The 11,502-nt window shown below is 40.8% G+C and overlaps 1 protein-coding gene and 1 long non-coding RNA gene across 3 annotated transcripts in view; one reads left to right on the top strand and one right to left on the bottom strand.

The window, feature by feature from the left end:
• Positions 1-2,227: 2,227 nt before the first annotated feature.
• Pbdc1 (polysaccharide biosynthesis domain containing 1) lies at positions 2,228-5,826 on the bottom strand. The gene is made up of 6 exons (XM_045140958.1): positions 5,666-5,826; positions 5,508-5,573; positions 4,905-4,964; positions 4,425-4,565; positions 3,236-3,347; positions 2,228-2,940 (listed from the first exon to the last, which is right to left on the bottom strand). The coding sequence occupies exons 1-6, from the start codon at positions 5,693-5,695 to the stop codon at positions 2,756-2,758; spliced, it is 594 nt and encodes a 197-aa protein (XP_044996893.1). The 5' UTR covers positions 5,696-5,826; the 3' UTR covers positions 2,228-2,755.
• A 164-nt stretch (positions 5,827-5,990) lies between these two features.
• LOC123456722 overlaps positions 5,991-11,502 on the top strand; it is a 28,621-nt gene continuing 23,109 nt past the window's right edge. The window contains exon 1 of one of the 2 annotated variants that reach the window (XR_006634635.1): positions 5,991-6,110. This is a non-coding gene — a long non-coding RNA (uncharacterized LOC123456722). Of the gene's footprint in view, positions 6,203-11,502 lie in introns of both variants that reach the window. The other variant, XR_006634636.1, reaches the window with a different exon arrangement.

Below are 11,502 nucleotides of genomic sequence, written 5' to 3'. Positions count from 1 at the left end.
TTTGAGGTAGTGTCTCACTAAATTATTAGTAGTAGTTTCTCTCTTTCCTTATGAATACACGTGAGTTTTCCCAATACCATTTCCTGAACAATTTTTTTTCTCCTTCTGTGTTCTTTGCACATATCCAAGCTTAGCCGACTGAATGTGTGTATGTTTATTTCTTAGCTATTATGTTCCATTGTTCTGGTGTTTAACGCAAGTACTGAAGCATGCAACTGTAGGAATAGCTTGTTCTCTACTTGGCTTGAGGTACATACACACCTTTCCCAACAAAGCATTTATCAACCTGGGATGCCAACCTGAATTGTGTGTACACTCATCTCCATTAAAGCAATGTCAACTCTGCCCTTAACACCACCATACTAATTCGTGTTGTACTTAATTTCTATTCAAACATTTCTGGGAACATACCATGGAACAAGAGGCAGGGGGTCAATTCAGCGTACAATAGTTTAGAGTGAATGTACAGGGTACTAAAAATGTGCCTTCTGAGTTGACATTTTATGGAAAATCTCCTATGTACCATCTTATGCCTAAGCATGATTGGGTGTGCATAATTAAAATCAGACACATCCTAGGAAAAGACATGTGCATGCCTTTAATCCCAGTACTTGGGAGGCAGAGGTAGGAGGATCGCCGTGAGTTCGAGGCCACCCTGAGACTGCATAGTGAATTCCAGGTCAGCCTGAGCTAGAATGAAACACTACCTCAAAAAAAAAAAAAAAAGAAAGAAAAAGAAAAAGCCAGGTGTAGTAGCGCACACCTTTAATCCCAGCACTGGGGAGGCAGAGGTAGGAGGATTGCTGAGTTCAAGGCCACCCTTAGAGTACAGTGAATTCCAGGTTAGCCTGGACTACAATGAGACCCTACCTCAAAAACAAAACAAACAAACAAACAAAAACAAGAAAAAAAAAGAAAGAAAACTATGCCTACCAACCAACTCTCTTCCTAGACCCTAGAAATGAAATCCTCCATTGCTTGAGTTCTCAAATCGAAGGCCCCACTGCTCCCTTCAGTATCTTTCCTGTATTTCACTTTACCTTCGAATAAAATTTCTTGCTGTTTTGCATTTGTATAATTTTCATTTCTTTGATATTTTTGCATGTGTGGTGTATGCATGGAGACACCACAGGCTGTAAACTCTTCATTCTCTCTCCAGTAGACTGATAGCCCCATCTCCCTCCCCAGTTTCCAGTCCAGAGACAGTGTCCCCTGTTATAGGCAGAAATAAAAACCCCTACCTTATCTCCCCCCATCACCCTCCATCCAACCTTTACATCAAAGGGGTTTTTATTGTTTTGCAGTAGTCTAAACCCAAGAAATAGTATGACAGACATGTTGTGGAAAGGCAGCAGCAGTGTGTAGGCTGGTGTACGCATGTGTGTATGTTTGCAGATACATGAGCCCCACATGTGCCCGTGGAGGACAGAGGAGAATATTGGGTACCTTCCACTATCATTCATCCATGTGTTTCCTTGAATTGGAGTCTTTCATTGAACCCAGAGCTGCCATTTTCATTCAGGCTGGGGGAAAGAGTACGTACACCAGGGATTTTTGCCACTGCAATCAAACTCCAGATGCATGTGCCACTGTGTACACCTGGATTTAGCTGGGTACTGAGGAATTGAACCCAGGCTGGCAGGCTTTGCAAGCAAGTACCTCTAACCCCCAAGCTATCTCCCTAGCCCCTTATTTTTGATATAGTAGAAAATCAGAGCTATACAGATATCTGCTCCAAAAGCAAGAGACAATTCTTTTTTGTAAATTTTGCTTCCTTGAGACAGGATTTCACTGTATAGTCTAGGCTATCCTGGGACTCACTATGCTGCCTAGGTTGGCTTTGAACTTGCAGAATCCTCTTGCCTCAATCTCTTAAGTGCTGGGATTACAAGCTAGAACCAGCATGAATGGCTGTCAATTACTTGTGTGTGTGTGTGTGTGTGTGTGTGTGTGTGTATGAACATGGAGGTCAGAGGTCAACATCAGGCGACGTCTTCTATACCCTCTACCTTATTTGTTGAGAATGAACCTAGAGCCCAATTATTCTGCAAGAACAGCTAACCAGTGAGCTTGAGAGACCCTCCTGTCTCTGTACCCACAGCACTGGGGTTACAGGAGCACACTGTCATGTCTTTCACTTTATATGGATACTGAAGATCCAAACTCATGTCCTCACACTTACATGGGCAAGCACTTCACCAACTGAGCCATCTCTGGGGCCTGAGAGTCAGTTATATAAGGACTTTTAATCCCAAAACCAGGAAGGTACAATTTAACAGGTTAGGAGAACTTCATTATAGAGAACAGTGAGAAAAATTAACAGGCAGACACAAATGGTTTTCCATAAGAGATAGTGATGAGATTATGGACCCAAAAATATTTGAATAGCTTTAAATACTTCTTAAAGTCAGTTACAGAAATAACCCTATAAACAAAATGTAATTTATTTATAAAATTTCTTACTTAAATCAGAAACCAAAACCAAGGATCCACAAATCAAGAAAGAATTCAGACTCCACTAACAATTTAGACAGAGGAATACCCAGGAAAGCTCATGATTATTTGGCTAGAAAGATCCTTCTGGATCCTCAGATAACACAAGGACATTTAACCAAAGAGGTCTCTACAGATAGCACAGTGACACTTATGGGCTCAGCTGACTCATGTGCCTGGAGTGCTGCTCCCTGTCTGCCTTTCTCAGATACTCCACTTGATGTCTTTCTTGACTTCTCTTTTCTCCACCTTGGATAGTTTTCTATTTTTCTCCCTCACTGTTGACTTCTTCCTCTTTTTCTCCACTGTCAACAACATTTTCATCTTTCTCTTCTCCACTCACAGCTTCGTTCGCTCCTTCTTTGTCCTGAACATTGGCAGAAACTGCTTTGTTGTACCCTTCACGGTTCCGGGCTATTTCAATTGCTAAAAATTGAATCCTGGGGGCTGAAAGGTAAATAGATTTGTAATTGTCCCAGATTCAGATAATGTCAACTACTAAAAACCAACAAATATTAACACACACACACCCTATTCACATATAGTCAAAATGGTTTACACATGTTGATTTAAAAACTCATGCTAATGCTAATGAAAATACATACTATTTAAGAAACAGGAACATCATTTTAAAGGATATAACAAGATAATCTCCAAGGTAACTACACACACCACTGATTTATCAGTAAAGCCACACTCCTCATTCTTCTTGCATAAATGATTCCAGAGGCAAGAAACTCACCAAAGATAGTGTTTTCCTCAGTGTAGCCCTGGGAACAATCCAGTCGTAGCAAAGTACCATAGTTGAAGTCTTCTACAACCCCTTCAAACTTCAAACAGAATGGCCTCCACTTCTAGAAAAGTAAAAATGATGCCTCAGGGCTGGACACATGGCTTAGTGGTTAAGTCACTTGCCTCCAAAACCTAAGGACCCATGTTTGATTTCCCAGCACTCATGTAAGCCAGATGCACAAGGTGGCACATCTGGAGTTTGTTTGCAGAGGCTAGAGGCCCTGGCAACCCATTCTCTGTATCTGCCTCTTTCTTTCTCTGTCTCCAATAAATAAATAAATAAATAAAATATTAAAAATAAAATAATAAAAATAAAATTATGCTTAGCTAACAACTAGCAAGAGGTTAATATACTTCAGCTTCCCCAGTAAGGAGAATAAGCATAGCAGATGTAACTAGGACTGACATGATTGCAAGTTTTACAGAGAAAATAGTATCAAGTTTTTATACTATGTATTTTATCTTTAGGCTGGTAGTTACCTACATGAACAAGATTTTAACCTGAAAAAGAAACCACTTAAATCCTTTTATACATACTTAAAATATGACTTCTAAAATGAATTCTTTGTTTTCTTTTGAAGTTATTTATTAGCCAACTCAGGCCAAAATGGCTACTCATCCTCACTAATGCACAAATGAAACAAAGTGCAGGCATTTGTCACAAAATTAGATTTTTCTTTATAAAGTCCAGTTAATAGTGATAATTTCTCAAACATCCATATCAGCCTGAAAGAAGTTAAAAGCTTAAATTTCTCATTATCTAAAAAGACCTACTCTCAAGTAAAACATTTCCCATAACTTTTAGAGTATTAGTGCTCTGTAACTCTATGAGATGACTATATAAACAACAAGAAATATACAATTTTCCATGGGATCCTTTACCAATGATCAAGTGAACTTAAATTCAGAGAATCAAAATGTCATCCTGTACCCTATTTGTCACTCCCTTCCAATTCTGGCAAATTTACTTAAATTAACTCATCCCTTCTTCCCTGAAAGATATAAGTGACTTGAAATATGCAAGCCAAAAAGGAGAGATAGTTTCAATAAACAATAAAATCCTTAAATAAAATCCTTAAATTTGAAAAGTTTATATAAAAACATACAATCTAAAGTAATGCTTAAGAGAGAATTCTTACCTCTTTAGCTGATTCAGATTTGAGTTCTTCCGGGTCCAATACATCTACCTTGAGGTTCCCAAAATTCTCCCGGAACTCAGAGTAAATTTGGTCATCTACTCTGGTGAGTTTCAGAAACTGTGGATCAACTGATGAAATAAGCTGTAAAACAACACACATGCTAGTTTCTAAGAAAATCTCATGGTTCTCAAAGCAGAAGATTTTATTATGAAGTCTTGCATGAAATAATAAAGTTCTAAAGAATAATAACTAAAACAGTCCCTTCTATGTGAGAGCCAGGCAGCAAATAACACAGCAGGAAGTGGAATTTCTTGTCAAAACAAATTCACTCCCATCCTTGTATTCTACTTTTAAGATTTTATGGTGATGAATACTATCTTCCAAACATAACTGTTTAACTTGCCAAGAACACTGACTACAGAACACCATACACTATAATTACATGCTGAATTCTGTTTGATGATGAAGACCACAACTCACTTTGTAATAGACTTCAGCATGCTGCATTGCTCGTACAGCCCAAGCCATCTCAATATCAGGCTGTAAAGGAGGAAAGAATGTCAAGTCAGAATTTCTCAATCATTCTACTGGATAGCAAATTAAGGAGGCCTATGGATGTCTAGTTAATTCTCAAGAGGGATACCAAAATTGGTGTTGCAGTCATAGAATAAAAACTAGAGTAATGGATTTAGGCACGATAATAATTATTTTTTTTTCCTTTTGGTAACCAAAAGAAGCTACCTACACAGAATAATGAAATACAATGAACCATTGGATATATTTTTCTCAGCAGCTGGTAAAAGGGTAGAAGATCACATAAGTCAATTTCGGATTTAGTCTGACACAGGCTATAATCTGGACATTGAGATGTTTAAAAGCTTCTCAGATGATTCTAACGTATAGCAAAGTTAGGGAGCCACTTTCAAAGGTCCTATGTTTGTGAACTAAAATTAGAATGAACGGAAAGAAGGCATGATTTTTGGCAGGTGTGAGGAAGGTCTGCGGAAAATATCAGGATAAAGGCTTACACTAAAATTTAGTATCAATCCTTGCAAACATACCCTATGGGTGAAACATACTCACATTGTTGCCGTAGGACTCTGCTGGAAGAGAAAGAGCATGGGCCACCGATACCAGCTCCCCAGAAACCTAGGAAGAGGGGAGAATAAAAGCGCAGGGGGAGGGGCTCAAGGCGCCACTCCCCCACTTATATTTTTACCCAGCCCCGAGCAACGTCTTACCGGCTCAGCCATTCTGCTGGCAGCTTCCATGTTGCAGCGAGAATAGCAGAGAAAGTGTGGCTTTAACTTCCCGGAAGTGATTTTTTTTTCTTGTGTGTGTGTGTGTGTGAGAGAGAGAGAGAGAGAGAGAGAGAGAGAGAGAGAGAGAGAGAGAGGGAGGGAGGGAGGGAGGGAGGGAGGGGGAGAGAGGGAGAGAGGGGGAGAGAGAGAGAGAGAGAGAGAGAGAGAGAGAGAGAGAGAGAGAGAGAGAGAGAGAGAGAGAGAGAGCACGCGCTCGAGCAAGCACCGCGCAACAGGGCGTTCAGAGGGTCTGCGTCTGCGCGTGCCCTTCCTATGCTGGCCCCGCCTTGCCCGCCCTGCGCAGGCTTAGAAGAGGCAGGATGACCGCAATCTGAAGAAGTAGACTGCGCAATGATTTCGGTGGTGATCTTGGGAGAAATTTGGGGTAAAGTAACACGGATTTCATGCCCCCCTGTTTGCTATGTGCTTAGCAGAAATTCGGATTCACGCTCTCCATTCCTGCATGTGCGCGCGCGGGTACGAGTACACATACACACCCTGTTTCACCAAACCAGGGAGTCATCATCCGCAGGCCTGGCACCTGGGCGGGGTCGGGGCGATGCAGCGATGACGAATTTGGTACCAGCTTTGGAAGAACTAGTTGGAATGAGGGAAGAGATACCGGAGTGAACTCTATCATATGCTGGAAGAGCATGAATGAGTAATAAGTAGCTAAACTGAGTCACGACTGGCACTTAGCCAACTAGCGAGGGTAAGACACTGGAGAAAGAGAACATCATTTGCAAAAGTATTGATGAATTAAACATCACAAGACCTTGCTGGGAATTAAAACAGACTAGCTAGAAAAAAATGCAGTCAGGTCTTTTGTGTGCTGAATTTTATGGTAAATCTATTTTTAGCTATCTCAGGAATGTCCACACTGATTTCCACAATGGCTGTGCGAGATTGCATTCCCACCAACAGTGCAGAAGGGTTTCTCTTTTTCCGCATCCTCCTCAGCATTTATTGTCATTTGTTTTCATGATGGTAGCCCTTCTGACAGGAATGAGATGGAATCTCAAAGTCGTTTTAATTTGCATTTCCTGTGTGGTGAATTTTAAAGCGATGAAAGTTTAAAAAGCAAAAGTTAGCTGCTGACAATCCTTAGCCCAGCCTCATGAGTAGACAAACTTTAGGATCACTCTAACAAGATGGGGAAAGGTAACCTGAGGAAGACAAAATTGGAGCCAGAACAGCTTGAAGGTAATAGGTAATGAAAATGTACACTGTGAGAATTGAGATGAATTTTGAAAGTCAATAAGGTCTTCCTGGTTAATTAGATATGGAGGATAAGGAGCCAGGATCCCTGGGCTGGAGAGATGTCTTAGCTTAGCGGTTAAGTGCTTGCCTGTGAAGCCTAAGGACCCAGGTTGGAGGCTTGATTCCCCACGACCTAAGTTAGCCAGATGCACAAGTGGGCGCACGTGTCTGGAGTTCGTTTGCAGTGGCTGGAGACTCTGGCTGCCCATTCTCTCTCTCTCTCTATCTGCCTCTTTCTCTGTCTGTCGCTCTCAAATAAATAAATAATAATAAGCAGAAAAAAAAAACTTTAAAGAATTTGGATCCCACTATGAATACCAGGTATTAGTAGAATAGGATTTCAGATTGGATAACACTGAGCTTGAAACCACAAGAGAAAGAGGAGTGTAATTTGAGATGAATTGCTTATGAGACATTCATATGGAATTGAAAAGGAAGAGTGATAGACCATAAAAAATATAAATTTTATAGCTGATATTTCATATTTAATTGAGCTTTTACAAGGGAAATATATAAAGAATTGAAAAGTAACAAAGAGGGACAGGATAAGGTCATAACTTGTGAAAAAGAAAAGGTACAATAAATGACCTTTAAAAAGGATTGTTGGCTGGAGAGGTAGCTGTAGAGTTTAATTCCTCAGCTACTCACGTAAAATCAGAGAGGTATTTGTTTACAGTGGCAAGAGACTCTGTTATATCCATTCTCTCTGTGTGTCTCTCGTGCATTGTCAGTGAGACATTAGCAATGAACAAGGCATAGTCTCATAGAAGTCAAAGGATGTCCACACTCTGGGTACACTAAACCCAAAAATATGGGAAAATGTGAGCAAGAGCAGGTTTATAGAAATGGTAAAGGCAGGGCTGGAGAGATGGCTTAGTGGTTAAGTGCTTGCCTGTGAAGCCTAAGGACCTGGGTTCAAGGCTCGATTCCCCAGGACCCATGTTAGCCAAGGGGGCGCACGCGTCTGGAGTTCGTTTGCAGTGGCTAGAAGCCCTGGCGCACCCACTCTCCTCTCTCTCTCTTCCTCTTTCTCTCTCTGTCTGTCACTCTCAAATAAATAAATGAACAATTTTCTTTAAAAAAAGAAATGGTAAAGGTAGAAGTCCCATGGCAGTGGGTTGAAGAGGGCAGGAGTTAAAGAGAAATGACAGTGGCCATACTTCTTCTAAAAACCTGTGGTCAGTAAGTCATGAGGTCTAGGAAATCTAATTGTGGTAAAGAAAAGATAACTTTAAAATGTAGTATATTTTTAAAAAATTGTTTCTTGGCCGGGCGTGGTGGCGCACGCCTTTAATCCCAGCACTCGGGAGGCAGAGGTAGGAGGATCGCCGTGAGTTCAAGGCCACCCTGAGACTACAGAGTTAATTCCAGGTCAGCCTGGACCAGAATGAGACCCTACCTCGTAAAAAGGAAAAAAAAAGCAAAAAAAAAAAATTGTTTTTTGGTTTTTCAAGGTAGGGTCTCCCTTTGGTCCAGGCTGACCTGGAATTCATGATGTAGACTCAGGGTGGCCTCCAATTTACGGAGATCCTCCTATCTCTGCCTCCTGAGTGCTGGGATTAAAGGCGTGCACCCACACCTGGCTTTTAAAAAAATTTTATTAGAGAGAAAAAAAGAAGCAGATAGAGAGATAATGGGCAAGCCAGGGCCTCCAGCCACTGCAAACAAAGTAGAGATGCATACACCACTTTATGCATCTACCTTATGTGGGTACAGGGGAATCGAACAGGGGTCTTTATTTATTTATTTATTTATGTATTTTGGTTTTTCAAGGTAGGGTTTCACTATAGCTCAGGCTTACCTGGAATTCACTCTGTATTCTCAAGGTGACCTCAAACTCACGTGGAGAATCTCCTGCTTCTGCCTCCCAAGTGCTGGAATCCACGCCTGGCCAGTTGTTTTTTTGTTGTTGTTGTTGTTGTTGTGTGTGTGTGTGTGTGTGTGTGTGTGTGTGTGTGTGTGTGTGTTGGTTTTTCAAGGTTTTCATTCTAGCTCAGGCTGACAAGAAATTCACTCTGTGGTCTCAGGGTGGCCTGGAATACTTAATACTTGATGATCCTCCTACCTTTGCCTCCTGAGTGCTGGGATTAAAGACATGTGCCACCATGCCTGGCAAATCCGGGTCTTTTGGTTATAGAACTAACTGTAAGAGAATTCTCAAGAGGAGGGCTGGAGGGATGGCTTAGAGGTTAAGGCACCTGCCAGAAAAGCCAAAGGACTCAGGTTTGATTCCCCAGTATCCACATAAGCCAGATGTACAAGGTGGTGCATGCATCTGGAGTTCTTTTGCAGTGGCTAGAAGCTCTGGCATGTCCATTCTCTCTCTCTCTCTTAAAATAAATAAATAAATAAATAATAAATAAATATTTTTAAAAAAAATTCTCAAAAGGAGAAATAACAATGGCTAGTTAATATCTTTAAAAGTATCCAACATCCTTAGCCATCAGGAAAATTCGAATTAAAACTACTTGGACATTCTATCTCACTCTGGCCAGAGTGACTAGCATTAAAAAAAAAGGTCACAAATGCTGGTGAGGATGTGGGAAAAGAGGGATTTAAAAATATATTATTTATTTATTTATTTATTTATTTGAGAGAGAGAGAGAGAGAGAGAGAGAGAGGATGGGCACACCAGGGCCTCCAGCCACTGCAAACGAACTTCAGACACATGTTCCCCCTTGTTCATCTGGCTAACGTGGGTCTTGGGGAATGAAACCTGGGTCCTTTGGCTTTGTAAAGTAAGCACCTTAACTGCTAAGCCATCCCTCCAGCCCAGCAGAGATTTTTCTTCACTGTTGGTGGTAATGCAAGCTGGTGTAGCCTATATGGACACCATGTTTTGTGTAAATATAGAAGTAACTTATGATCAAATACTCTAAAGAGCTGTATGCTCTATTTCTGAAATATTTGCCTAACCATGTTTATTGCCCCACTATTTACAATAAGTAGGAAATGGAATCAGCATAGATGCTCATCATCTAATTATTGGATTATGAAGATGTAGTACATATACACAATGGAGTTCTATTTAGCTGTAAAGAAAAATAAAATTAACAGGAAAATGGATAGAACTGGAAAAGGGCATATTGTATGAGGCAACACAGGTTCAAAAACACAAAGGCTACATGTTCTAGCTTATATGCAGGTTGTAGTTTCAAATTTCTAGGTGGCTCTAAGATAGACTGAGGGTCTATACCAGTGTGGTAGTTTGAATCGATGTCCCCCAATATATTCAGGAGTTTATTAAAGCTTGTAATTTAGATCTCTAGCTACCTGGCTGGAGGAGGTGTCTCTGGGCAAATCCTGGGGTCCACCCCTAAGGTGTTTGTTACTAGGAACAGATCTGAATTCCAGTCTAAAGATATGCAAAGTGCTGTAGCTTTCCTGGAGTTCTGTCTCATGTTCCTGAGGTGTGCTTTTGCTCCTGCTTGTGGTGGCTTTTTTTTCTCTTTGCTTGGATCTGTAAAAAGGGCGGGGGGTGGGGCAACTTCTGCTATTATGGATCTTCCCCCTGGATCTGTAAGCTTTAAAGAAATGCAATTCCTCCCATGATCTGTACCTGGTTTGGAAGTTCATCCCAGTGACATGTGGCTGTGTACTACAACCAGGAACTAGAAAGATACTATAGGGGAGGTTTGAGTGGATGGAGGGGGGACATAATAGAATACATAGGACATTAAAGTAAATAATAGTGGAAGGACAAGGTGAAAGCAAGAGATAGGAGCAGGGGGATGAGAGAGAGAAAGGTAGTAGGGAGTGAGTCAAAACTGAACATTTGGCCAAGCATGGTGAGGCATGTCTTTAATCCAAGATTGTGGGAGGCAGAGGTAGGAGAATCTCCGTGAGCGTTAGGCCAGCCTGGAGCTACAGAGTTCTAGGCTACGGCAATGTAAGCTACAATGATTCCCTACCTCAAAAAAAAAAAAACAAACAAAAATTTAAAAACTAAGGGATATGGGCTCAGTGTGGTGGTGCATGCCTTTAATCCCAGCACTCATGAAGAAGAGATAGGAGGATTGCTATGAGTTCATGGCCAGCCTTAGACTCCATAGTGAATTCCAGGTTAGCCTGGGCTAGAGAGACCCTACCTTAAAAAACAAACAAACAAAAAACTAAGGATATGTTAATAAGCCATATGGAAGTATACTATTTTGTAAGCCAATTAAAATAAAATTTTAAAAAAATGTTTGAATAAAGGTTTCCTTCATAGGTGGACAAAGCTGTTCCCAGAAACTATTCATTATTAATTATGAATTCTAATGTTAGGGATGTGTTAATTCCCAATGAGATGTTCATCAGGGAGGCTACAGAGACCCCTAGACCAATTATAGGCTATTTCCATTGCTCCTGGTTCCCCACCAAATCTAGATGGCAAGTTCCTATTACTAAGCCACCACATATATCAATCACAATATATATCAATATATTGGAACTAAACTGGAAGCACCGTCCCTGCCAGCTAGTTTTCTTTGTCCCAAAAGGTATTATACAAGCTGAAGGAGGAGAAAAGTCATCAG

The sequence above is a fragment of the Jaculus jaculus genome, chromosome X, assembly GCF_020740685.1.
Source record: "Jaculus jaculus isolate mJacJac1 chromosome X, mJacJac1.mat.Y.cur, whole genome shotgun sequence".
Taxonomy (NCBI): domain Eukaryota; kingdom Metazoa; phylum Chordata; class Mammalia; order Rodentia; family Dipodidae; genus Jaculus; species Jaculus jaculus.
The sequence above is the reverse complement of the archived record's forward strand: the minus strand, read 5'-3'. Positions and strand labels throughout refer to the sequence as shown.

Coding starts and splice junctions, on each gene's coding strand:
- Pbdc1 (XM_045140958.1), bottom strand. CDS start 5,695: ATGGAAGCTGCCAGCAGAATGGCTGAGCCG. Junction 4,965..5,507: donor CAGAGTCCTACGGCAACAAT/GTGAGTATGTTT, acceptor CCTCCTTTACAG/CCTGATATTGAGATGGCTTG. Junction 4,566..4,904: donor ATGCTGAAGTCTATTACAAA/GTGAGTTGTGGT, acceptor GTTGTTTTACAG/CTTATTTCATCAGTTGATCC.